This window comes from Enhydra lutris, unplaced genomic scaffold (assembly GCF_002288905.1).
Source record: "Enhydra lutris kenyoni isolate GAN:26980312 unplaced genomic scaffold, ASM228890v2 scaffoldscaffold8, whole genome shotgun sequence".
In the NCBI taxonomy this organism is placed as follows: Eukaryota; Metazoa; Chordata; class Mammalia; order Carnivora; family Mustelidae; genus Enhydra; species Enhydra lutris.
The window spans coordinates 9,190,465-9,216,189 of record NW_019154092.1 but is presented as its reverse complement, the minus strand read 5'-3'; the positions used below and the strand labels follow the sequence as shown (position 1 = coordinate 9,216,189).

General features: G+C 40.0%; 1 protein-coding gene across 2 annotated transcripts in view; it reads left to right on the top strand.

Annotated features, from left to right (window-relative positions):
• Positions 1-25,725, top strand: part of LOC111142547 (protein tyrosine phosphatase, receptor type M) — a 769,091-nt gene that overhangs the window by 283,228 nt on the left and 460,138 nt on the right. For both annotated transcript variants that reach the window (XM_022495809.1, XM_022495810.1), the window contains exon 3: positions 12,976-13,247. In XM_022495809.1, coding sequence (XP_022351517.1) covers positions 12,976-13,247 — 272 coding nt within the window. The remainder of the gene's footprint in view (positions 1-12,975; positions 13,248-25,725) is intronic.

The following is a 25,725-nucleotide window of genomic DNA, read 5'->3' as shown; positions in this document are numbered from 1 at the left end:
CCTGAGATCATGACCTGAGCCCAAATCAGGAGTCGGAGGGTTAACCAACAGAGCCACCCAGGTGCCCTGCATTTTACTCTTGTAATAAAAAAATGTACATTTGTATTTCAGTGGACTTGGTAAAACTTAACATGTTTTTAATGTTTAGATATTTCACCCTGAGTAATATCCAGAATGATTATGTATATTTGAAAATTAATGTTCAGATATTGAAAATAAATCCAAGTGGCAGACTTGGTTTATATCGCTGATCTCATTACATTGAATAGATATGGATGGGGGCAGGCTGTGTAATCACATGATCACTGATACACGTAACGACCTTGAACTAGTCACCCAGCTATTTCAGCGGGCTAAGCCAAGACCAAATACACTTAGCCACACTTTGGCACATGCCTACTGTGTATGTGCCAGGCATCCTGCTGAGAAGGATTCTATGTGAATTATCTCATTTAATCACTGAACAGCCTCTTTGAGATGGGAACAGTTTTATCCTTACATCCTAGGTTAGGAAACTGAGGCATAGTGGAGTTGGCTCAGTGGCATCCAGTACATGGCTGAGTCACTATCCAAACACAGGCTGTGTGGCTGCAGAGCTCAGCTCCCCACCAAGCTCAGGGGGCCCCTGTGTCCTATCCTGCACCAGGATGAGGACTTGATCCTCACTAGTCCCCCTGGCCTCCAGAAGGTCATTCAAACAAGGTGTTCTTTTTTCCCCACTGTCCATGAGTCAGCTCAAGTGTAGACTGCTTTTTATAAGGTCACATAACTCTAAGTTAAGATTTGTAGGTTTCTCTCCCAACCTTCCCTAAAAGGGCAAAGAGTATGACTGTCTTTATGGTCTTTACTACTGGAATTCTATATCTAGTGATAGGGCTTCCTTTCTGAACACAGGCGGGAGCTTCACCAGAACCTCACACATGTGTAGTCGGGAAAGTTTTACATATCTAAGAAGCTTCCATTTAAAATTGTAACCGACATTTGCTTTAATTTAAATTTCATGACTTAGTGGTGAAGATGAATATTTTCCCCAGACATCTCTTCACTAATTGTATTTTTGCTGATGCAAATTGTCTCTTCATATCATTTGTTATTTATTTATTGGTATCTTGATGTTGTTGCTGCTTAATTAATCCAACAGATTCCTTGAATTCCAGACTGTTTTGATCACTTCTAAATTTGATATTGTATCATCAGTTCAATGTGGAGGCCAGTATAATTTCCCCTCCTGACTCACCTTGTCGAGTTTCGATAACTCCTTCCTTCTGTCCTCTGATCGAGGGTCCCTCCTTGGCTCCGGCTTTCTGTCCCCAGCCCAAGATGAAACATCTTAAGCAAAATCTTCGGCTCCTTCTCCAGGATTATGGGGAGCTCTCAATCATGGTTGTTAACAGAACCCTTAGAGTGTTTTGGGAAGTATTTTTTATGACAAAGAATGATTTAGCTGAACTCCTCTTTAGCACCACCAGCAGGCATCTGGTAAACTGAAAATGTCAAAGTTGATGCATTTTTTAAACAGTTAAGTTTGATTTACATTTTATATAGAAGCTTAACTGTATAATTTCTTCTTAAAGCAAGACATGGTTTAGCCTGTTAACAGATACACATGTGAAAAAAAATAATCTCTAAATCAACATTAATTGTGGCAGATGCTTATATTGTGACGGTTTGTGTCGTTCTGAGATTTAGAACAAAAACGAACTCATTTCTAAAGATGTCAATCAATGAAAAACCTGACGTATGGGAAATTAAGCAGTCTCTTAAGAAAGTTCTGAACAGTATACCTGTCACTTCCCCATTGTACATGTGGCTTATTTCCCAAGATACAGTCATTAGCGTCAACAGATAGTTAAAAGGGTTTGTTTGCTTTACTCTATTTGTTTTTTACTTAGAAATTATAAAGCACACACATAGTATTTTCCAGCTAAGTCAGGCAAGCAGTTTGGATGACATAATGCAACGTGAGTTAGTACTCAGTAAAGCTTTACTTTTCTTATGAAAGGAGAGCACAGTACTTCTCTGAATGGAACCCCCAGAGTACCCTCCATTTGCTCTGAGTCTCTTCATGCCTTCTTTTTAAAAAAATGTTTTAAAGTCAAGTTAGTTAATATATAGTGTATTATTATTATTATTATTATTATTTTACTTTTAAAGATTTTGTTTATTTGACAGAGAGAGAGAGAGAGAGTGAGAGTGAGAGAGGGAACACAAGCAGGGGGCGTGGGAGCAGGCTTCCCTCTGAGCAGGGAGCCCGATGTGGGGGCTCGATCCTAGGACCCTGGGATCATATCCTGAGCTGAAGGCAGACACTTAACAACTGAGCCACCTAGGCGCCCCTATGTAGTGTATTATTAATTTCAGTGGTAGAATTTAGTGATTCATCAGTTGCATACGACACCCAGTGCTCCTTCCATCATGTGCCCTCCCCAATGTCTATCACCCAGTTACCCCATCCACCCCCATGTCCCCTCCAGCAACCCTGTTTGTTTCCAATGATTAAGAGTCTCTTAGGATTTGTCTCCCTCTCTGTTTTTATCTTATTTTATTTTTCCTCCCTGTCTCAAAACTCTTTTTTAAAACAGTTACTGGTTGGCAGTTCTATTTTTTTTTTAAGATTTTATTTATTTATTTGACAGAGAGAGAGAAATCACAAATAGGCAGAGAGCCTGATGTGGGGCTATATCCCAGGACCCTGAGATCGTGACCTGAGCCAAAGGCAGAGCCTTAACCCACTGAGCCACCCGGGCGCCCCCCTCCTCTTTTTTAAGATTTTATTTATTTGACAGAGAGAGAGCAAGAGAGGGAACAGAAGCAGGGGGAGTGGGAGAGGGAGAAGCAGGCTTCCCACTGAGCAGGGAGCCCCACGCGGGGCTTGATCCCAGGACCCTGGGATCATCAGCTGAGCCACCGTGGAGCCCCACTGGTTAACAGTTATAAATCCACAAATTTTACAGGCCCTTGAGATTGTGGTTTATGTAAATATTGGTCAACTTAATGGATCAGATTTGTTAATTCTGTGCATTTTTTTTCTTTCTGTGCTGAAATATCTAAAATATGATTACAGCTGTGAAATTTCTTGCTGGAGGAATTGGTTCAGGTTTTATTGTTCACAGTTCTCAAAATGCCCAGTATATAATGGTCACTCAGATATATCCCACCGTGGCTAAAACTGACCAGGTAAGGAGAGTGAATTTATTTGGGGCAGCTCAGTATCTTTATGAACAGTAAATAATAAAAATACCCACTCAGCTATGCCGTGAATCACTAAGCTGACAACTGCATGTTTTGGGTCTTCAGTACAAGTATCTTTTTTTTTTTTTTTTTAAAGATTTTATCTATTTGTCAGAGAAAGAGGGAGAGCGAGCGAGCACAGGCAGACAGAATGGCAGGCAGAGGCAGAGGGAGAAGCAGGCTCTCCGCCAAGCAAGGAGCCCGATGTGGGACTCGATCCCAGGATGCTGGGATCATGACCTGAGCCGAAGGCAGCTGCTTAACCAGCTGAGCCACCCGGGTGTCCCACAGTACAAGTATCTTGAAGCAAGTGTTTTACGCACATTTTCCGTATATGCTATGCTCATGATGCTTACTATTTAGGTGTATGCTAGACTTTAGCTATGCTTATTATTAATTTTATAGCACCTATTGCTGTGGCATTCCCTTGGGGAGAACAGAGTGCTGGGCACTAGCTGGTCGGACTTGTAAGAAGTTCCCTTCCACATCCCCTCCTCTCCCAATAAAAGTGCCACCTGGACCGGGGAAGTGAGGAAATGGCGTAGTTACACAGTTTTGCTGGGGCTTTCCTGTGATATGGTGTTACTTCTTTACCATCTTAATGTATGTTCACCAGCATATTAGGACCATGGCCAAAATTATTGCACCTGACAAATAATATTGGAGAATCCAAGAGAAAGACAAGAGAGAAGGCAAAATAGAGAGGTGGATATGATATTTGGGTAAAAAGAATTTTTCTTTTAATTAAGGTTGTACTCGCTAGTGGTTGCAAAATAAGTATTTTGTGTTTGTACATTTTTAAGAGGGCCATAGAAGACCCAGGAGCTGAAGAAAGATGCATGTCATCTGGTCTGCGGAATATGGATGTGGCTACAGATGTGGTTCCATTGGGCTGAAATGGATGCTAATAAGTGTTTTTAAAGTGATGGTGGCAGCTCCCTACAGAGACTTTGTTCCCTTGGAGCTTTGCTCCCTAAGTTCATTTGTTTCTCCACAGGCTTTCAACTTCCTCATTTCTCATCAGAAAAGACATATTTTTTAGGACCATTGTTGGTATTGGCCGAGGGAGCAGGAGGAGGGATGTAATCTGGTATTTTGGTATTTGAAGGATAAGATCAAATTTAAAATTACAAATTAAAAATACAAAGCTCTTTTACGAAGGCGGCAGAGCACAGCATAGATCTTATTTGTTCGGGTTATTGGGACAGGAATTGTGGTATGATTTTAAGCATCCGTGGGCTATGGAATCAGTTGTCGGTTGTGTCCAGCATTCATTTTCGTCTGTATGTCACAAAATGAAACAGCAGAATAGGAAACGTGAGTATAATATACATACACTTGATAAGAAAAAATAGGGACACATATTTCCTCGTGGAAGTTCTGTGTCTATGTATGTGTGTGTGTGTGTAATGCACGTGTGCACACAGAACATCACACTTGCATACTGGGGTGCATATACAATGTTTTGGTATCATGATGGGTCCACATGTTTGGAAAATGTTGGTTTTAGAGCATTGCCTTTATTAGAGCCTGAATGTGAAAAATTCATATTCCCTTTAGCTCCGTCAGATGTTGTTGGTGGACCCTTTGATGAGCTAACTGTTTTCTGTGTTTCTGTGGGTCTTTATTGTTGGGAGGACTTAATGAGATGGGATAGATGCAGCCCTTGGCCAAAGGACTGGGTGGCACATGACTTCCCTACATTCTCCTCTTTTCCTTAAGAATAGCTAAGATGTGTTCTTGGAGCCCTCTTCCTCTCCTCCTTGCCTCAAAGCTGGTTCTGTTCTGAATTCAGCTTCGCTGCTTTCTTTTCATTCCCCAAGATTGTGTTTGCTTCTTCCCTCTCCATTCACTTTCCATTCTTCCTTTGTGTCTTCTTTAACCAATTTCTTTCACAGCTAAAGGGATCAGCTTGATAGCCTTCATCTTTGGGTTAAGAAACTAGAGAATTTCTTTTCCTTCCTTTCTTTCAATTTGTCCGTCTCTGTCTTTTTCTCCCACGTTAAGAAAAAAAAATTACATACACTTGGGTACTTGGGAACCCGGTTTGCTATACTACTCGAACTTTAAGCCTGTGCTACTTGGTGGGGTCTGCACATCAGAGCTGGTCAGCACACTGTTCCTGCCCATTACCACTATAGAAATTGAGAGCAAGTCTTCAGAAATTTTATAGAACTTTGACAAGAGTGCTTTTACACTTATTTAATCTACTAACAAATATGGGCTTGCGTTTTGCATGCCTTTTTATTGATTCTTTTTTGGAAATCCATGTTTATTGCATTTTACATACATTTGATCTGAGATGCATCAGATATTTTTAGAAAAATGGTCGTTCATCACAGGTGGTTCGAGAAGCACTTCTCTAGATAGCTGAATTGTTACGACTGGTATATATAGTAGGTCAGAAGAAAAACAGGATGGCCCTGTAAACTAGAGGCAGGATTTACGCCAGTAAAAGTGGAACTTGTAAACTTTCTATTTAGCTTTTGGGTTTTAAATCTACAAATTTGAAGACATGTCACAGAGAAGAAAAAGCAAATGAAGACAAAACAGCCAAAAGAAGAGAAAGGGCAATGATCTGTGTACTTTTACTAAAATTAAGAGGCTTAAGAAGTGAATTTTAGAGTGACATTAATATTTGTGGGGGTGGGAAATTTTCCCTTCTCACCTTTGTCAAGAGGAAATATTTTCTCCTGTGATTCAAGGTGGGCTTTTTTTGTTTTTGTTTTTGTTTTGTTTTGTTTTGTTTTGTTTTGTTTTGTTTTTGGCTTGTCTAAGAATTAAATTGACATGAGACAAATTAACAGGAGAAAATAAAACTTAGTTACAAATGTACACGGGGCATTCCATAAGAATATGAAACCTACAAGGAGTCAGGCAATTGGGGCTTATGCACCATTCAGAGCTAAGAAAAGGAGGTGGTTATCAGGGACTTCAAAGGGAAGAAAAACAATTCACAGGAAGATGAGAAAGAGTAAATGTTTGACAAACAAGTGTTTGCTGGGTCAGACAGAAACAATGGGACATAGAGAAGATTGTTAACAGACTTTTCTAAGTTCCTCCCTGTCCACCACACCTAGTTCATATTATTTTCTATGGTGATGGCTCACTTTTTGGAGCAGCTCCTCTATCTAAATTCTTTTATCAAGTTAGGGGGAGGGTCAGAGTTTCTTCCTGAGCCTTCCATTTCTTCAAAATAATCCATATGTCAAAGAGACACACTTTGGGATGGCATATTTTGCTCCTTTGCACCTTCTAGATTCTTTGGCTGGTCTAGTAATTAAATTAATATCAATTAATATAACAAGAAATTAATATAAAACAGATTAAAAGGAGGAAACAAACAGAGGTTTAATATCTTGTATACTTCCTGTATATATGGGAGAGACCCTAAAAAAGGAACTTCCTGAAATGGCCGAAGCCATCAGCTTGAATACCATCTTCAGCTAAAGACCAAGGAGGTGGTGGTGGTGAATCAGGAAAGGAAAAGCAGTCAACAAGGATAAGGTTGTTTGTAAATTTAAGCCTTTTTTTCCATTGACAAGAGTTTCTAGAAATGTGGTTATCCCCCTCTTCCTGGTACAGAAAGGGAGACACTGTTACAAATGGAGTTTCCCCTGATAAGTGTCTCTTAGGCAAGGGTGACTTTTACTCAGTTTTGAGAACTTCATGTGTGTGTGCTGTTTCTTAAGAGTAACTAACTACTACTAGGTGTTTATACAAAAGATACAAACATAGTGATTCAAAGGGGCACCTGTACCCCAATGTTTATAGCAGCAATGTCCACAATAGCCAAACTATGGAAAAATCCCAAATATTAATCGACAGATGAATGGATAAAGAAGATGTGGAATGTATATGCAATGGAATATTACTCAACCATCAAAAAGAATGAAATCCTGCTATTTGCAATGACATCGATGGAACTAAAGGGTATTAGGCTAAGTGAAATTAGTCAGTCAGAGAAAGAAAATTATTATATGATCTCACTCATATGTAGAATCTAAGAAACAAAACAAAGGAACATAGGGGAAAGGGAAGGAAAAATAAGGATGAAAACAGGGAGGCAAACTGTAAGATGAAAACAGGGAGGCAAACTGAGAGTTGCTGGAAGGGAGGAGGGGAGGCAGATGGGGTAATTGGGTGATGGGCATTAGGAGAGCATTTGTTGGAATGAGCACTGGGTGTTTTATGCAACTGATGAATCACTAAATTCTACCCCCGAAACTAGTCATACACTATGTGTTAACTAAATTGAATTTGAATAAAGAATTTTAAAAAACAGGGAAAGAAAAAAAAAAAAAGAATAACCAGCTTAAAGTAATCCCCATGCAAAAGAGACACATTTGGGGTGGAAGATCTGCTCCCTTGCAAGTTCATAAAATGCTGCTTCTCCACCAGCTAAGGTATTTAATAACATACGTCATTCTCTCTTCCTGCTGGATGATGGAAAACGCTCCCTTTTTTGTTGGGCTCACAAAGTTTCTGAAATGTATGAAGAGAATTTATGCAATTTCCTTAGCTTTTAAAAATCTAGAGCCTCTACCACACCAATGCAAATTTTAATGATGGGGTAGAAGGGAGTAACTAATTATATCTAGCTATTGCTGCTGTCACAAACAATGATGGAAGATAGTACAATCAAAAGCATTTGCCAGTGGATATGATTAAGCTAAATTTAATTCACCCAAAGATTCAAGAATGTGAATATTGCATGTTCTCATAGCGAAGTTTTCGTTTTCAGAGAAACCAAAATAATTATTCTTAAAGACCTTCAAAGTGTGCTTTTTAAAAACTGCCCCTTTTCAAGCCAGCTCTGTTATGTGGAGTTCTTTTCATTTGCCTACAATGTCATATTCTCTACTTCTACACTTGTGACTTAAGGGTGTTTTGTTATTTGAACACAAACAGAATTTCTATGCTAATTTGAATTCTGATTTCTTTTATTTATTTGCCCAGTTGGAGTGTTTTTTGTTGGGGGAAAAAAATTGAGGTAAGGAAGTACCTACTGAGGGAGACCCAATTAGTCTTTGAAAATGTATTTCCTCACAGTCAAAACATTGAAGCAGGAGGTGAAAATTAAACATTCAGCCATATAGGAATATTTTTTAAAAACAGACTTAATAGTCTAAAATTGAATATAAATGCCTTGGATCCTTTAAACATTGGCGAGATGACTTTACTTTCATAGCCGATAGGTGATAAATTCAAACAATTAAAAGGCATCTCTTCCCTCCCACCTGCCATTTCTGTATGCCCAACTGGAAATTTACCCCCAGGATTCTGGTTTTGCCAGACTGTACTAAGCATTAAGTGTTCACTCTTTCTCATGTAAAGTTACCATAAAACAATATTGTAGCACCATCAGGAAACACTTGTGTTGGCTGAAATGTCATCTTCTCTACTTTGAAGCTGTGAGATAAGTCCTCATGACCACATGTAGAAATAAAGATCCTTTTCCCAGAGCTTTACTGTAGAAACAAGATCAACTGTGTTGAAGGTTTTATAACCCTTTAATACTAATGTTCCTCTCTCATAAAGAGAGGAAACTTAAAAATTACCACTTAGGGCTGCCTGGGTGGCTCAGTGGGTTAAGCCTCTGCCTTCAGCTCAGGTCATGATCTCAGGGTCCTGGGATGGAGTCCCGCATTAGGCTCTCTGCTAGGCAGGGAGCCTGCTCCTTCCTCTCTCTCTCTACTTGTGATCTCTCTCTGTCAAATAAATAAAATCTTTAAAAAAAAATTACCACTTAGATGAAATAGGATAGGACCAGGAAGGTTGTGACGTGGACAGGTAGAAATATATCAAGTGAAATGCTAAAGAATTGCAGATAATTTAAAGAAGCCACACATTTGGATGAGGTGTGAGGAAAACAAAGTCGTGGTAATGCTGGTCAACAATTTTTGAACTTGCACTATTTGGCAAGCATTGTCCTAAGTACCCTTATACATTAATCATTAATTATGGGGGCTACATAAAAATACCAACTGAGGGGGAAAAAAAGGACTTCTCAGGTGACCATATCCCAGAGAAGGGGCTTGGAAAAGAGAGACTTTTCTTCCACAATCTTCTGTGTTGACCATAGTGTTGCTCAGGTGGCTTTTCTTCTGTTGAAAGGTAGAAGAACTTTGCTTGTGAGTAGTCAAGGCAGAATTGCTTCCTGAGGCCAGAACAGGTGAAGAAGATGGCGGGGATAGAGCCGGCATGTCCTCCAATACCACACCCATGTTCTTGGAAGATCTCTGACTCATTTCGCAGAATCACACACTGAAAATGATAGTTTGTGAGAGAAATGGGATTGGGGCTGGTCACTCAGAAGCTATGCAGCTCTGTAGCTGGAGAACCAACATGAACAGTAACAACCCTACAAAAACTCCTGATCCCAACAACTCCCATCTGGCTTTCAGAATCCCAGTAACTCCATCCTTCACTCTGTATCCTCAGGCTCTGGTTTTCGTCTTTCTACTGTAGTCAGTCCCTTCTAATAGAGTTCACTTTCTGCCAACTTTCACTTTCTGCCAACTTAAAAATAGGGTCCAGGTTTTATCTTCTTCATCAGTCAATGTTCTTTCCTTTTCAACTCAGGAGGAGAGCAGAAGCTCTAAGGTTTTTTCCTCTGTTCTTGCAGTTTCCCAGACAACTTTACAGAGTAGAGAGGATGGTTTTCGAAACCACTAAATTTCTTGCCACTTCTTCCCCTGAGTGGAGGCATTGTGCAAGTCTGGATCTTTGTTTAAAGGTCATCATGTAGCCCTTTATTGAGATCACTCGAAAACTTTAATGTCCTGCCGAAAGTCACACATGAACCCAAGGGACTTCTGTGTTAGATGGATGTCATGCCCCTATTTGCTAATCCCATTTGAGCGCATCTGCATCACCGAAGCACACCTGGTAACAAAAAAGTCCATGCTTTCTGGCTTAAAAAGGTTAAAAGGAGAAAGGAGTATAAAAATTACGATCATTTGAGTATATATCACTTACAATACCTGCATTTCACCTTGACCTCAAGTTAAAAATGTCTGTATACTTTAGACATCTCAAACAGCCGACAGAGCATTTTGTGCTGGAATGGAGTATAATGGAGGATCGGTTGCACAGCCAGGAGAATAGTGTTTTAGGGATTCCTGGTGATTCCCTGAACAGTAATGGTAGGAAGCTATCCAGTTTATACCAACATGTGGAAAGAGACTTGTCTGTTTCAGCTTCACCCAGGCATCCAAGCTAGATGTCACAGGATATAGGAAATACATACTTCTGCCATCCTTTACATATGGTTGTGTTTACCACCCATGGCTGCCTGAGTTGCACTGATGGAAACACTGCAAGAAGTACTTTCATTGTATTAAAGGTTTTGGTGATTCAGCGTTGACCTCAAGGCCATGTCCTGGTCAGCCCTATCAGTAGGAAAATACATTGTAACTAGGTTGCAGATAACAGAGCCCCACATGATCAAATACGGAATAGATCTGCTTATATTTACCCAGAAAAGTATGATTTTTAATTCATATCATAAACACGAACAGTCAGCTTTAGGTTTGTGAGGGGATTGGTCTACCCTACCTATTTTGAAGATTTTTTTTTTTTTTTTTACATTTTATAGAATCTGGCTCACCCGAATCATTTCAATGATATGCTCTTGCCACTTGTTTCTTCTCTGTGCCCCCAACTCATTCTTAAATCACATTTGTAGTTCTTCCTTATTACTGGAATATATGTTCCATAGATAACCCTTCCCTTGTGGCTTGGCTTTCATATTTCCAGGTGCATAACATTCATCTTTTGAAAAATTGCTCTATTTTCAAAGAGCGACTGTAATTTTCCTTCACTGTCGCGAAGGGGTTTGTTTTCTTCATATACGCTCAAACAGCACATGAAGAAACATGGGGTTATTGGAGTGTAACAGGGTGAGTGATGGGCTGGAAGCTTAAGGGCTCAAACTTTTGGTTTGGCCACTAACTCATCCTAAAACCTGGGTAAACAGCTTCCTGATCTCTCTTTGACTCAATTCCTGTTTATCTTTAATGCCATTACTACTAGCTCCCCTTACACGGGGCACTTTAGAAGTAACAGCCATCAGTAAACATTGTCTGGTATTGATTCCGTAACAATAGCCTATTAATTTATAAAAGATATACCTACATTTATGGTTTTTTATTTTGTCCTTATAATAATTCTCTGAGAAAGGCTGTCTTCTCTTTTTGCTGTTTAGGAAATCACAGCTTGTAGACAAGAAAAGAAATCTGAGAAACAAACTGAGGGTTTTGGAGGGGAGGAGTGTGAAGGGTTGGGTGAGCCTGGTGGTGGGTATTAAGGAGGGCACATATTACATAGAGCACTGGGTGTGGTGTGTAAACAATGAATCTTGGAACACTGAAAAAATAAAATAAAATAAAATAAAATAAAATAAAATAAAAAAGAAATCTACTTCTAGTAGTGTATATATGTTTTTGGTATTCGTTGAGTGTGTACTAAAATACATAAACACAAAAACATACATATACACACACACACATCCTTAAAAATTATGGTTCATAATAATGGAAATTCTAAAAAGAATACTCAGCTGGGGAATAGTCTCCTCTCCCAAAAGAAAACATGAGTCCAGCCATATGTGAGTAGTATTTCTTTTTTCATCTTTATGCTCCAAATTTAGGTGTTCTTTCCCCTCAGAGTTTCAATACATTTTTCTTCTCTGCCAGAAAGGCTTTATGATGTTCTGTTGTCCCTTTTATCTTAGAACATTTTGCTTTTATCTTTCTTTATGTTTACATAAAAACTTTACATTTACATAAAGAAAGATAAAAGCAAATATATGATATATAAAATTCATATAATTATTTTAATTGACATTTCTGTTGATCTTAGACATGGGGAGGGCCCAAGTGACACAGTTGATGTCACGGTATCTGGAAAGCTTGAATCCACATGGAAACTCTTCAGCAGTCATGGGTGGGCTGGTGGTTTGGATGTAAAGATTCACATTGCTCATAGAGATTTCTGAGCACGACCATCCTCTGACTGGCACAATGATGGCATTGGTATGCTCATTCATTACCGGTCTTGAAAACACCTCCACTATCAAGATGTCAGTTGTTATGACAATGGGAAAGGGCTGGTGGCAATGAACTACAAGAAAGTTCTATATTATATTGGCAACAGGGAGCATCATAGGGCCAGTAAAGTCTTCTGAGATTCCACAAATCAGGCCAATCTGTTCTCTCTCTCTCTCTCTCTCTAGGTTACATGAGAATATTAAAGTGCTCAACTGCTGAATGGTGGAACCCTCACAGAATAGTGTTGTCCCATAGCACTTTCTGAGATGATAGGAAGGTTCCATATCTGTGCTTCTCAGTGTGGTAGCCATCAACCACAGGAGCCCATTCAGCACTGGAAATGTGGCCAGTGTGGCTGAGGACCCAAGCTTTTCATATCATGGGTTTTAATTAATTTCAATGTAAATAGCCACACATGGCTAGTGACTACCAGATGATCAGTGCAGGTCAACAAATTATGCATATTTTTGTTACTTAGGAGACTGAATGCAGTAACTTCAAGGGAACTTTCCATTCACTGATCTTGAGAATTCTTTGAGGTGAAAAGGTGTGAAAGAGACGGGGCTCTCAAAGCCTAAGTAAGATCCATAGCATTACAGGGTCAACCCACCATGTAAATGATGACGGCTTTGAGCGATGATCAGGAAGTAGTATTTCAGATTGTAACTCTCCATTGATTTTCTTTCCACAGGCTCTTTCATGCTGGTGAACACATCTGGGAGACCTGAGGGGCAGAGAGCCCACCTTCTCTTACCTCAGCTGAAAGAAAATGACACCCACTGCATTGATTTTCACTATTTTGTATCCAGCAAGAGTAATGCTGCTCCTGGGTTACTCAATGTCTACGTGAAGGTCAATAATGGGCCTTTGGGGAATCCTATCTGGAACATATCTGGAGACCCTACCCGCACGTGGAACAGGGCAGAACTGGCCATTAGTACATTCTGGCCTAATTTTTATCAGGTACGCTCTTTGTTTTCATTTCCTGTTTTGATGCATCTTCTAACTTCTGAAAACACAGTTTTTATATTAGTATAATCAGAGAATGTGTAAGAAGTGTAGGTGTTTTTTAAATACCCATATTATGGAAGCATGGGCTATTTGCTAAGGAGTGTATTAAGTCTTTATAGGTTACCTTGAGAAATGAGTAAAGAACACCTTTCAAACTTGTTTATGCATATACTGTTTTAAGAAAATAAGGGGGGGGAACCCCCAAAATGTTGTTTTAAGTAACCTACAGCAGGGCAGGAAATGCTATCTAGAAGCGCTATGTTAAGTAAGGCATATTTGACCCACAGAGACATAGCACTTGAATCTCAAAGAGGAGACTCCTTCATCATGAGTTGCTCTCAGGAGTAAATGAGTCATTAGTAAGTGAGTCTCATGGACCAGCTAGTGAGGTGCAGGGTCCTGTTCCCATCCCTGTAAGCTATGGGAAGAAAAGAACATGCATAGGCTAAGTCCTTGTCATGGAGGGGCGGCTGTCCCATTCCTTGGGATGTTCTGTTAAGATCCATGTCACCCAGTTGGAGTTCTCATTGGAAGTAATGAAGGGATGGAGACCAGGAGCACTTAAGAAGTGGCACCAAAGGAACCCTGATTTCGTGTCCCTTCCGGCAGAGAGTGATTTGTATCACAAGTGCGTCCTGACTTAGGACCAAAGGTGGAAAAATAGTGACAATGGTAATTAGTGCTTTTTCCCTTTTTGTCGACAGCACCTTTAAAAAATAACTTGATTTTGAGAATACTCAATTGATTTCAAGCTAAAAGGATTCATTAAGAGGATTGAGATATTTTGCTTTTCTCTTTCTTAATTCCTTTGGCTCGCTCAGGAGCCAGCTGGAACATGGATCCAAGACCATCTCTCATATTTAATTGAGGTGCTTGGCTAGACTCAGGGAAGGGGAAAACTTAGTCTCTTCAAGGGTTGCTTGTCTTCCTAATGGCAGGAACAACACCCAGGCATCCATTCTGTGGGTTTGTTGTTTGTTAGGGAAGATGCATCTATCCCCATTCCTCTACCCCTGATTTGATAATGGGAATAAATGGGCTGTCACTGTTGTGCCTGATTTGTCTCTGTACCCTTATACCTGCAGCAGTTTCTAGAATTAAAGGATTGAGAAATTCATGTGTCTTGAATAGTACATATACAAATTGTTAAATTAAGTGGTATACACATAAATTGTTAAAATCTCTTAAAAGTACGCTTGTTTTAAAAGTGTTAAAAATTTAGATAGGTCTAAATTAGTGATCTACTCTTAGCAATTCATCCCAAGGAAATAAGGAAGAATGTTTGCAAATAATTAACTACAAGGATTTTCATGGCAGTTTATTTATAATAATGAAAAATCAGAAACAGTATTATTTCCAACATTAGAGTGTTAGTTAATTTATGTTACCTCAGTATGAAAATGTATTTTGCAACATTTAAGAATAATGTCCTGGAAGACCATTTAATGATCTACTTAAGCATTAAGTGGAAAAACTGGTATAAAACAATAAATTCCACAATTTAAATTTTACATATTATATTTTTTAATTTTAAAATTATATTTATATGACAAAATATATATAATAATGCATGTGTATATAAAATGAAGACTAAAGTATATGCTGAAATAAACATATTAAAAAGTGGTATCTCCCTAGCTAATAGGGTAACAGATGATTTGAACTTTTTTTCTTTATACCATTGGTCAGTCATATTCTAAGTTTTCTCCAATATGTATGTACTATTTTTATACCTAAAATTCAAAAGAGTAAAAAAAGAAAAAAAAGTTTTTCTTGCACAGGGAAAATATCCTATTTATCAAATAACCTTTTTTACAACTATATTAGCAATCAGTGGTGTAATTAAAAAAATATGGCCCCAACAAAATTTTTTCTTCCATAGTACTAAAATGGAAGGAGAGGAAGTGGGTTTGGTTAAGCTAGACTTTTATATGATGGACTAAGCTAAGAGGCTAAGTGTTTTTAGAAACTTCTTTTGGAGGAGACCTTCCCAGAGTAGAGAAGAAGTAGGTCTGTGATGTTCCCACTGCCCTTCTGGTACCTGCACTAAGGTTCTGCCTTAGCCTCTAGGCATCTGCAGGATTGAGGCAGTGGGACAAAATTCTAGGCAAGATCAGAAGGTAGGTCTGCTCAACTGTGCTTTTCACATCAACTGATTTTCCTCTCTTTCACGTTAATACTGCCCAGCCAGCATCTGTAGGTGTGAACTCTCTTGGGCCCCTCACAGCCTCCCAATTGGTTTAGTTTTGACATTGGTTTAGTTTTGACATTGACCGCAATCCAGATCTTAAGTTGTGTTTTTGCCTTTGTCTAAGCTCAGGCTATGACAGAAAGACCAAGGACTGGGTGCTTTAATGATAGACATTCTTTTTTCATGGTTGCAGAGCCTGTGAGTCCTGTAGGATTCTCACAGATTCAGTTCTTAGTGAGGGCCCTCTCCCTGCCTTGTAGATGGCTGCCTTCTTGTCTTCTCAGAGGGGGCTCAGTGGCCTTTCCTCTACGTGTGCATTTGGAGAAAAAGAGTTCCTGTCTTCATTCTTCTTATTTTTAGGATGCTAATTTTGGGGGCTCCACCTTCATCATCTCATCTAAACCGAATTACCTCCCTAAAGCTCCATCTCCAAATATCCTCACATTGTGAGGATATTTCCAACGTATGGAAACGGGGAGGGACACATCATTCATCCATAAGAGCCTTGGCACTCCTAGCTCAAACAGTTGAAATTAAAGGGGGGATTTAGTTTAATGGTTTTAGGAGATCAGCCTTTAAAAAGGAATTCTGGAACTATATTGAAAATAGAATAGTGGTCCTATATATTAGGCCATTGTGATCCGGTGAATTCTTCCGTTCGTGGGCTCTTTTGAGTTAAATATTTTGCTGCCCCCATTGTGAACTTCCAACCCCATCCCCCAAGCCTACTTACTTCCCACTGTCATGTCTCTTACATAATGAGCAGTGCATGACTTACCAAGTTGAATTAGAACCTAAGTCTCACTATCTCTTTTTGGTTCACTGGTTGACTCATTAGGAATAGCTTTCTACTTTGAATTGAAAAATGGGTTTGTTGGGGCGCCTGGGTGGCTCAGTGGATTAAAGCCTCTGCCTTCAGCTCAGGTCATGATCCCAGATCCTGGGATCAAGCCCCATATCTGGTTCTCTGCTCAGCAGGGAGCCTGCTTCCTCCTCTCTCTCTGCCTGCCTCTCTGCCTACTTGTGATCTCTGTCAAGTAAATAAATAAAATGTTTAAAAAAATGGATTTGTAGAGATTCTTTAATACAGCAGTGCTAAGTTTTTTAAAAATCTGGTGATCAACATCTGGAAAGGGTTCAGATCCCCTAAAAGTGCCCTTGTTTAATTTAGTTTCTGAGCTCTCCAGCCAAACATTAGATTTTAAAGTTGTAAAGGCATAGTGAAAGGCATATTTCTCCCTTATCTGCTGGGCAGCAAACATACTGAAATCATTACCTTGATAATAACACAAGCTATCAGGTAAATGACGCTCTGTTGGTGCTACAGGAGAGATGTCAGGAGGAAACCTCCCAGACACTAAGCAATGGGCCTTAAAATCACCATGTAAGACCTGAATGATGTTTCCCAGTTGGGATGAGAAAGACAAACTATATTGACAAAGGTGAAGAAGAAGGAAAACGCCTAGCAAAGCCTATTTCCACCCCTGGCCCAAGGTGTCAACCTAACTGGAGATGACCAGAAAAAAGCTAGAAAAATCAGTTCTCTGTGCATGGACAGCACTACTCAAGGAAGGAGCTTCCTTGCATAGTGTGGTCCTCAGCACACTGAGCTAACACACCTTTACTGAGGAGAGGGCTGTCATATCCTAATGCTCATAAAATATGAATCATGCCGGGGTACCTGGGTGGCTCAGTCTTTGGGTGTCTGCCTTTGGCTCAGGTCATGATCCCAGGGTCCTGAGATGGAGCCTTGCATCTGGCTGTCTGCTCGGCGGGAAGCCTGCTTCCCCCTCTCCCAATCCGCCTGCTGTGTTTCCTCTTTCGCTATGTCTCTGTCAAATAAATAAATACAATCTTTAAAAAAAATGTGAGTCATGCCTATGAGCCCATGTACTTTTGCACTAATTTCCCAAAGATATTTATCTGTAAGAAGTTCTGTGCTCATCTAAGGACATGAGTCTGCTCTGTGTGACTACAGTTAACAATGTAGATGTTAAGAGCACCAATCCCCCATACACTGGAAAATCCATGTGTAACTTTGACTCCCCCAAAACTTGACTAATAACCTACTGTTGATCGGAAGCCTTACCAATAACATAAACAGTTGATTAAAACACATGTATGCTATAAGTACTATAGTACTTATATACTAGAAAAAAATGTTATTAAGAAAATCATAAGGATTTCAGGTCTCACATTTAGGTCTTTAATCCATTTTGAATTTCTTTTTGTGTGTATGGTGTTAGAAAGTGGGCCAGTATCTTCTCCAGCTCTTTTTTTTTGCATGTAGCTATCCAGCTTTCCCAGTACCATTTTTTGAAGAGACTTTCCCCATTATATAGTCTTGCCTCCTTTGTTATGTATTAATTGACCATATAGGTGTGGTTTCTTTCTGGGTTCTATCCCATTCCATTGATCTATGTGTCTGTTTTTGTGCTAGTGCCACACTGTTTTGATTACTATAGCTTTGTAGTATTGCTTGAAATCTGAAATTGTGATATCTCCAGCTCTCTTCTTTCTCAAGATTGCTTTTTGGGGGTCTTTTGTGGTTCCATAGAAATTTTAGTATTATTTTTTTAGTTTTGTGAATATTTTGTTGGTATTTTTGTAGGGATTGCATTAAATCCATAGATTGCTTTGGGTAATATGGACATTTAGCAATATTAATTCTTCCAATCCATGAGCATGGGATATCTTTCCATTTGTTTGTGTCATCTTTAATTTCTTTCATCAGGGCTTCATAGTTTTCAGAGTACAGGTCTTTCACTTCAAAAATGAGATAAGTTTGTAGTGCTGTTCTGTCATTACTGAAAAAATTCCAGGTGTAAGTAGACTCACACAGTTCATGCCCATGTTGTTCAAGGTTCAACAGTATTACATTTTGAATCACAAAATATAAGAACTATTATTCTGTTGTCACGTGAACATGGTTCGTAATAGTCAATATCTAAATGATGCCTTTTTAGGAAACAGGCCATTTCTGGGCTAGAAAACTGAGGACAAGATAGTAGGATATGAACATCTGAAGGAAGCAGGACCCTTGAGAGACCCTGTCTCCCTGCACAGGGAGTCTGCTTTCCCCCCAGACATCACCTCTACATTAGAGAATTCAGACTGCAAGATACATTAGAGAGATCTAAGACACTAATATAGAGTGAACATATACTTGAAATATTAGTATATTAAAATTAAAATATCTTATGTTGATATAGCACTTTATTTCTAAAAGATGCTTTTCACATTTTATTAAGTAGCTTTGATATAATGAGTTAGGATTGATGAATTAACTGTTTTAAAGATATTTCATATTATAATATTATTTGGAATTGGGTAACATCATAGTATAGTAGAACATATGGTTTGGGTTAAACAGAACTGATTTAAGTATCAGCCTTGTCTACTTATAAGTTTGGGCAACTGACTTAAACTTATGGAAATTCAGTAATTATGGGACTAAATATAAAGGCCGTGCAGGGTTTAAAGAGGAATGGAAAAGCACATTTAGGATGTTCTAGCCTTTCCACAAATAGTAGTAGTTTATTGAGATTAAGATTATGGTAGAAGAAGGGAAATAGCTAATATCTGAGTGCTTTCTCCCTAAGTCACTCCTTAAATGTGTTTAGTGGAAAGGCAGAAGGACCTCAGTGAAAAGGGGTTACGGAAATGAATCCTTCCATGAAACTAGGTGAAATAAAGTGAACCAGATTTCTTTCCCCCCAGAACATCCCAGAACTTACTGTCATACAAAAATGCAAGGCTTAGTGGATTAAGCCTCTGCCTTTGGCTCAGGTCATGATCTCAGGGTCCTGGGATCAAGCCCCGCATCAGGCTCTCTGCTCAATGGGGAGCCTGCTTCCCCCTCTCCCTCTGCCTGCCTCTCTTGTTGTGATCTCCCTCTCTCTCTGTGTCAAATAAATAAATAATTAAATAAATAAATAAATCTTTTTTAAAAATCCTTAAAAAAAAAAAAAATGAGGTGAGGTTTCCTGAGTGTTTCTGGTACCAGCATGCTCTGGACTCTCTACCATGGGAAGCAGGTGCTCCAAGTACCTCCCATCTTGGGGACAGACACACTGGGCTCCTTACCTTTGTCCTGTCTTTACTCTCATTTTTGGTTGGGGATGCCCATTGGGTTTTGGCTACTACCCATTTGGTATTTCTCAACTTAGAGTCTGAGTTTTGCAGTTGTTGTATTTGGAGAGGTTTCTCTAAAAGTAGACACAACTGTCCCAAGCCCTTTTGCTCGATAGTAAGTTTCCTTGAGCATCTTTCCTTTTCTTAGTCTTTCCCCTAAAGTTATCTTAACTTGGCATTTAGAGTTTCAAAATGTTTCTTAGCAAACTGTTCTCACCATAGCAGTCCTTCTGTGTGGCTTGTCCTATTTTTAGGAGAATAGTATCCTGCAAGTACAAATCACAATGGTAACCTGCATGGAATGCACCTAATTGTAGGTTAATTGCTGTTCGTTAAAATATAAATTGTCAAGTATTTGGTGATTAACACATATTTAATTTCTTAATTACTGTTTGTCCTAATTGCTGCTACTTAGAACCTGCTCCTCTGTTGGGCGGCAGCAGTGAGCAGTGCTGGCTGCTTGTTCTCCTAAGGGCACCAGGGCTACGGGACCACTTCCTTTGATTTAGACCTTGACTTTCTGCCATGTTACCAATAGTATTTTCCTCTCCCAAGCACCTTCTTGCTTTATTGTGCTAATGAAAAGAGAGAGAGAGAGGATTCCACTTTGATTCTGTATCTTTCTCTTCTCTTTATTCTTTCCCATCCCTCAAATTTCTGGAGGCTATCTCTCTATTTCTCAGGGTTTCTAACCCTGCCTGTAACCAGAGATGCCTGGAGAATCACCTATTCATGCCTTCTCCCTGCTTTTGGAATATAGTGGTAATGAATCCAGTCAGAGGCAAGGGAAGCAGTGATCTTTAAGGTAAGTGGTTGCTTTGACAAGAAAAAAAAATGCATAGATGGCTTTGAAGTCCTTTCCCCGTGCCTCTTACGAAAGGGGTTGGGCTGGGAGCAAGTGGGAGGTGGTAAGAGGGAATGTGAGGACCGAGTCAGAATGATGACAGTCTTACTATTTCTCTAGAGTCTCCCAATTCAAACAAATTCTTAGAGGTACAGAAGGGTCCCGGGACCCTAAGACCTGTTCTGAGTTCTCTGTGTAGTGAGGACGTGAAGGATCTTGGACTTTGCCAGAAGTTAAACCTTGATCCACCCGTTACCAGTCTGATATTTTTCCTGGTAGATGAGCAGCTGAGGGAGTAGGAATGACTGGGTCATTCCATCTTTTACATTAAACTCCAGGCTTTATTCCCTATCCAGCAACCTTTGATTCTTTGCTGTATTTGCCTTCAGCCCACTTAATTTGCTAGAAAGTCCTGGAAGGCTAATCTGAAAACATCAGCTCTATCTGCCTTTGTTGCGCGTATCACAGACCAATCTGTCATAGCCACTAACTCAGAAACAAATAGATGATCTCTGAGCACAGCTGTGACCAACTGCTCTATCCCAGGAAATCCTGAGGGGCCTGGACAAATCCAGAGCATCATCCCTGGCTGGGCTTGCCAACATTGTTGCCCAACACACTTGGATGGACTCCTCACAAGAGAAGCCAATAACTCCAGAGAAAGTTTGGAAAAGAGAAAGGGAGAAATTTATGCTGGGTGCCAACAGCCTGGGGAGGTGGTAAGCTCAAACCTTAACAACTGGTCGGTCTGCCCACAAGATGGACACCTAGAGTTTCACTGGGAGAGAATCCAGGCTACGTGCAAGAGAGCGGGCAGAGAGCACTTGATTATGGATGGGGGTCACTATGTGTTCAGTGGGTGATCGTGGGCAGGGAAGGGGACATGTGGGATGTGGTCTTCTGGGCATTTTGCTGCTATCAAGGCATTTTGGTCTGGTGGTTGGAATGTTCCAGTTATTGCAAAATATTTTCATCAGTGCCTCAAATAAGTTTGATCACAAGACTAGGCGGGTAGGCCAAAAGAAGTAGATTCTGGGGAAGATGGTGAAGTAGGGGGGAATCCCAAGCTCCCCTCATCCCATGGATAAGCCTAGAGAAAACCTAAATTAGTGTAAATAACCAGAAAATGACTTGAAGACTGACAGAATGGGCTCTACATAGCTAACTGTGGAGAAGAGGCCACAGTTCTCCAAACTGGCTCCTGCAAGCACACCTGTAGAGACCTTGCTAACACCACATGCCCTGGCTTTGTGTTCTCCTGTGGACATGTCCCTTCTAACCTGCCCTCTGTAGGATACAGTTCCTCAGCAGTGCCAGAGGCATGACTGTATGCAAGCAGCCCCGGCAGGGGCCAACACCATTCCAGAGTGACTCCTGACTGTGGGAGAGGGGGAGATAACAACACACACCAGTTCACCTATGGCCCCAGCATCAGGCTGAGGGCAGACATGCGGTTGGCGGACAGGCTCCGCCCACCAATGAAAGCCTATCAGGGGACAGTGCAGGGAAAGCACCCTACTACTTGGTGTGACTGTAGCTCTGACAAACATCTGTTCTGACCCAACTCAAGCCCAAGGCAGCCCCAAACTGGGGGCCTTAACAAGCATAGGGACCAAACCCTGCCCACCACAGGAAGAGGGAGCTACTACAGGTGACTGGACTGAAGGAAAATGCAGCTCAGCCACAACGGCATGGCTCACAAACAAGAGACACCCCTGAAGGGCCAGGTTCTGATCCACAGGGGACATTGCAGCACAGAGCAGTACAAGGCCTCTTGTTCATAAGGCCACTATTTTCAAGAGCATGAGATGTAGCTGACTTTCTTAAAACATAGAAACACAGAGTTAGACAAAATGAAGAGTTAGAGGACCATCTCCCAGATGAAAGAACAGGACAAAATCATGGCAAGAGAGTGAAACGAAATAGAGATAAGCAATGTGCCTGTTAGAGAATTTAAAGTAATGGCCATGAGAAAAGAGTGGAGAACCTCAGTGAGACCCTCAACAAGGAGATAGAAAATGTAAAAAAGAGCCAATCAGAGAAGAAGAACTCAATAACTGAAATTAAAAATACACTAGAGGGAATAAATAGCAGATTCAAGGAAGCAGAAGAACAAGTCAGTGAACTAGAATACAAGAGGAATGGAAAGCAATCAAGGTGAATAGGAGAAAGAAAAAAGAATAAAAAATGAGAATAGGGATTCCATGCTCATGGATTGGAAGAATTAATATTGTTAAAATGCTGATATCACCCAAAGCAATCTACAGATTTAATGTAGTCCCTATCAGAATACCAACAGCATTTTTCACAGAACTAGAACAAACAGCCCTAGAATTTGTATGGAACCAAAAAAGATCCTGGACAGCCAAAGCAATCTTGAAAAAGAAGGCAAAGCTGGAGGCATCACAATTCCAGATTTTAAGTTATGCTACAAAGCTGTAGTAATCAAAACAATATGGTACTGGCACAAAAATAGACACATAGACCAATGAAATGAACAGAAACCCCAGAAAGAAACCCATGCTTATATGGTCAATTAATCTTTGAAAGGAAGAATACGCAATGGGGAGAGAAGTAGTCTCTTCAACAAATAGTGTTCAGAAAACTGGATAGCTACATGCAAGAGAATGAAGCTGGACCACTTTCTTACACCATACACAAAAAATAAACTCAAAATGGATTAAGGACATGAATGTGAGAGCTGAAATTATAAAAGTCCTAAAAGAGAGCATAGGCAGTAATTTCTCTGACATTGACCTTAACAACATTTTTGTAGATATATTTCCTGAGGCAAAGGAAACAAAAGCAAAAACAAACTATTGGGACTACATCAAAATAAAAAGCTTTTGTACAGTAAAGGAAACAACAACAACTACAACAACAATAATAATAATAAAAACAACCTACTGAATGGGAGAAGATATTTGCCAAGGATATTTACAGTAAAAGGTTAATATCCAAAATATATAAAGAACTTATACAACTCAACACCAAAAAGCCAAATAACCCAATTAAAAAATGAGCAGAGGACATTAAGAGATGTTTGTCCAAAGAAGACATCCAGATGGCCAACAGACACATGGAAAGATGTTCAACATCACTAGTCATCAGAGAAATGCAAATCAAACTCACAATGAGGTATCACCTTACACCTGTCAGAATGGTTGAAATCAAAAACACAAGAAACAAGTGTTGGTGAGAATGTGGAGAAAAAGAAACCTTTGGGGCACCTGGATGGCTCAGTGGGTTAAAGCCTCTGCCTTTGGCTCAGGTCATAGCCCCAGGGTCTTGGGATCAAGCCCTGCATTGGGCTCCCTGGTCAGCAGGGAGCCTGCTTCCTCCTCTCTCTGCCTGCCTCTCTGTCTACTTGTGATCTCTATCTGTCAAATTAAATAAATAACAAAATCTTAAAAAAAAAAAGAAAAAAGAAACCTTCATGTACTGTTGGTGGGAATGCAAATTAGTGCAGCCACTGTGCAAAACAGTGGCTCCTCAAAAGATTAAAAATGGAATTACCATATGATCCAGTAATTCCATTACTACATATTTACCCAAAGAAAACAAACAAAAAAACTAATTCATAAAATATGTACCCCTGTGTTTTTGCAGCATTATTTACAATAGTCAAGATATGAAATCAGCTCAAGTGCCCATTGATTGATGAATTGATAAAGATGTAGTAGATATACACTATGGAATATTACACAGCCTTAAAAAAGAATGGCATCTTGCCATTTGCAGCAACATGCATGAAAGAGGATATATCACTAAGCGAAATAAACCAGAGAAAAACAAATACCATAGGACTTCACTCATATGTGGAATTTGAATTCATTTAATTCAAATGAAGAAAGGAAAACAAGAGGCAAAGCAAAAAGCAGACTCTTAACTATAGAGAACAAACTGGGGTTGCCAAAGGAGAGGTGGGTGGGGGATGGGCGAAGTAGGTAAAGAGGATTAAGAGACACACTTAACATGAATAATATATGGAATTTTTGAATCACTCTTGTATACCTGAAACTAATGTAGCAAAGTATGTTAATTAAATCAGAATAAAAAAATAATATAAATTTAAAAAATAAATTAGAACAGTGGGTTTCAGAGTATGAATTAAGAGGTCTATTTCTGGGTTGGACTGTTGGGGCTATAATTGAGCAAGAGTGCTTGCTGACCATGCCCCACTGCCAATGTTTCCTTCCATTTTTATGGGAATATGGCAGCCATTCTCAATCCAGCTTCTTCTTGCTGGACAAGGAAGATGGAGGTGTTTTTCAAAGTGGAAGGAAAGTACCTGTTGCTGTATTAATTAATTCTGACTCATTAAAGCATGTGAATTGAAAGAATATAGCTTAGGTACACACCACAAGGTGAGCCTGAATCCCAAATAGAACCCTGCTCCTGAGAGTAGAATAGCCAAGCCCATTTTGATTATTTTTCTTGCCACCTAGTTTTCTTTTCTTTTCTTCTTCTTCTTTTTTTTTTTTTTTTTTTTTGGTTTAAGATTTTATTTACTTATTTGAGATAGAGTAAGAGCAAGTGAGAGAGCATGAGTGTGGAGAAGAGGGGCAGAGGGAGGGGGAGAAGCAGGCTCCCCACTAAGCATGGAGCCCAACATGGAACTCGATCCCAGGACCCTGGGATCACCACCTGAGCAGAAGGCAGATGCCCAACCAACTGAGCCACCCAGGTGCCTAGTCACCTAGTTTTCTTGATGCTTACTTCTACCTCTGATGAAGCATTAATATGGACCCAGCAAGAAGAATGAATAACGACACAAATTCCCCATTGCTTGGCTTGAATATACGCTAGAGCCATACGGTTATCCACAATGACCTTAGCAGGGGAATCGAATGATTTATGATCATTAGCCACACTGGTTAGAACTCAGGATAAGTTGCGAAGCATGTGTTCATATGCAACAACCACTCCCCCCCACCCCGACCCCTGCCATGGCAACAATGTATAACCACAGAAATATGCATTCCCATCAGGGATATTCCCTGGGAGGCCATAACCTAGTCTGGTAAATACCTTCAGGGAGCTGGCCCAGTGCTTAGTTTCTTGAGGAGTGTGGAGGGAGAAGGCAGTCACCCAAATGACCAGATATAGTGTTTCAGGATAGAATTTGTAGCACAGTCCGTGGCCCAGGGGACTCCATCTAATTTTCAAATAAAGACAAACCCAGCCAAGAGTACAAAGACAAAAGGGAGAATCGGTCTACCAAATGGGCAGCTCGTTCCATCCAGTCTCTGCCCAGCTGA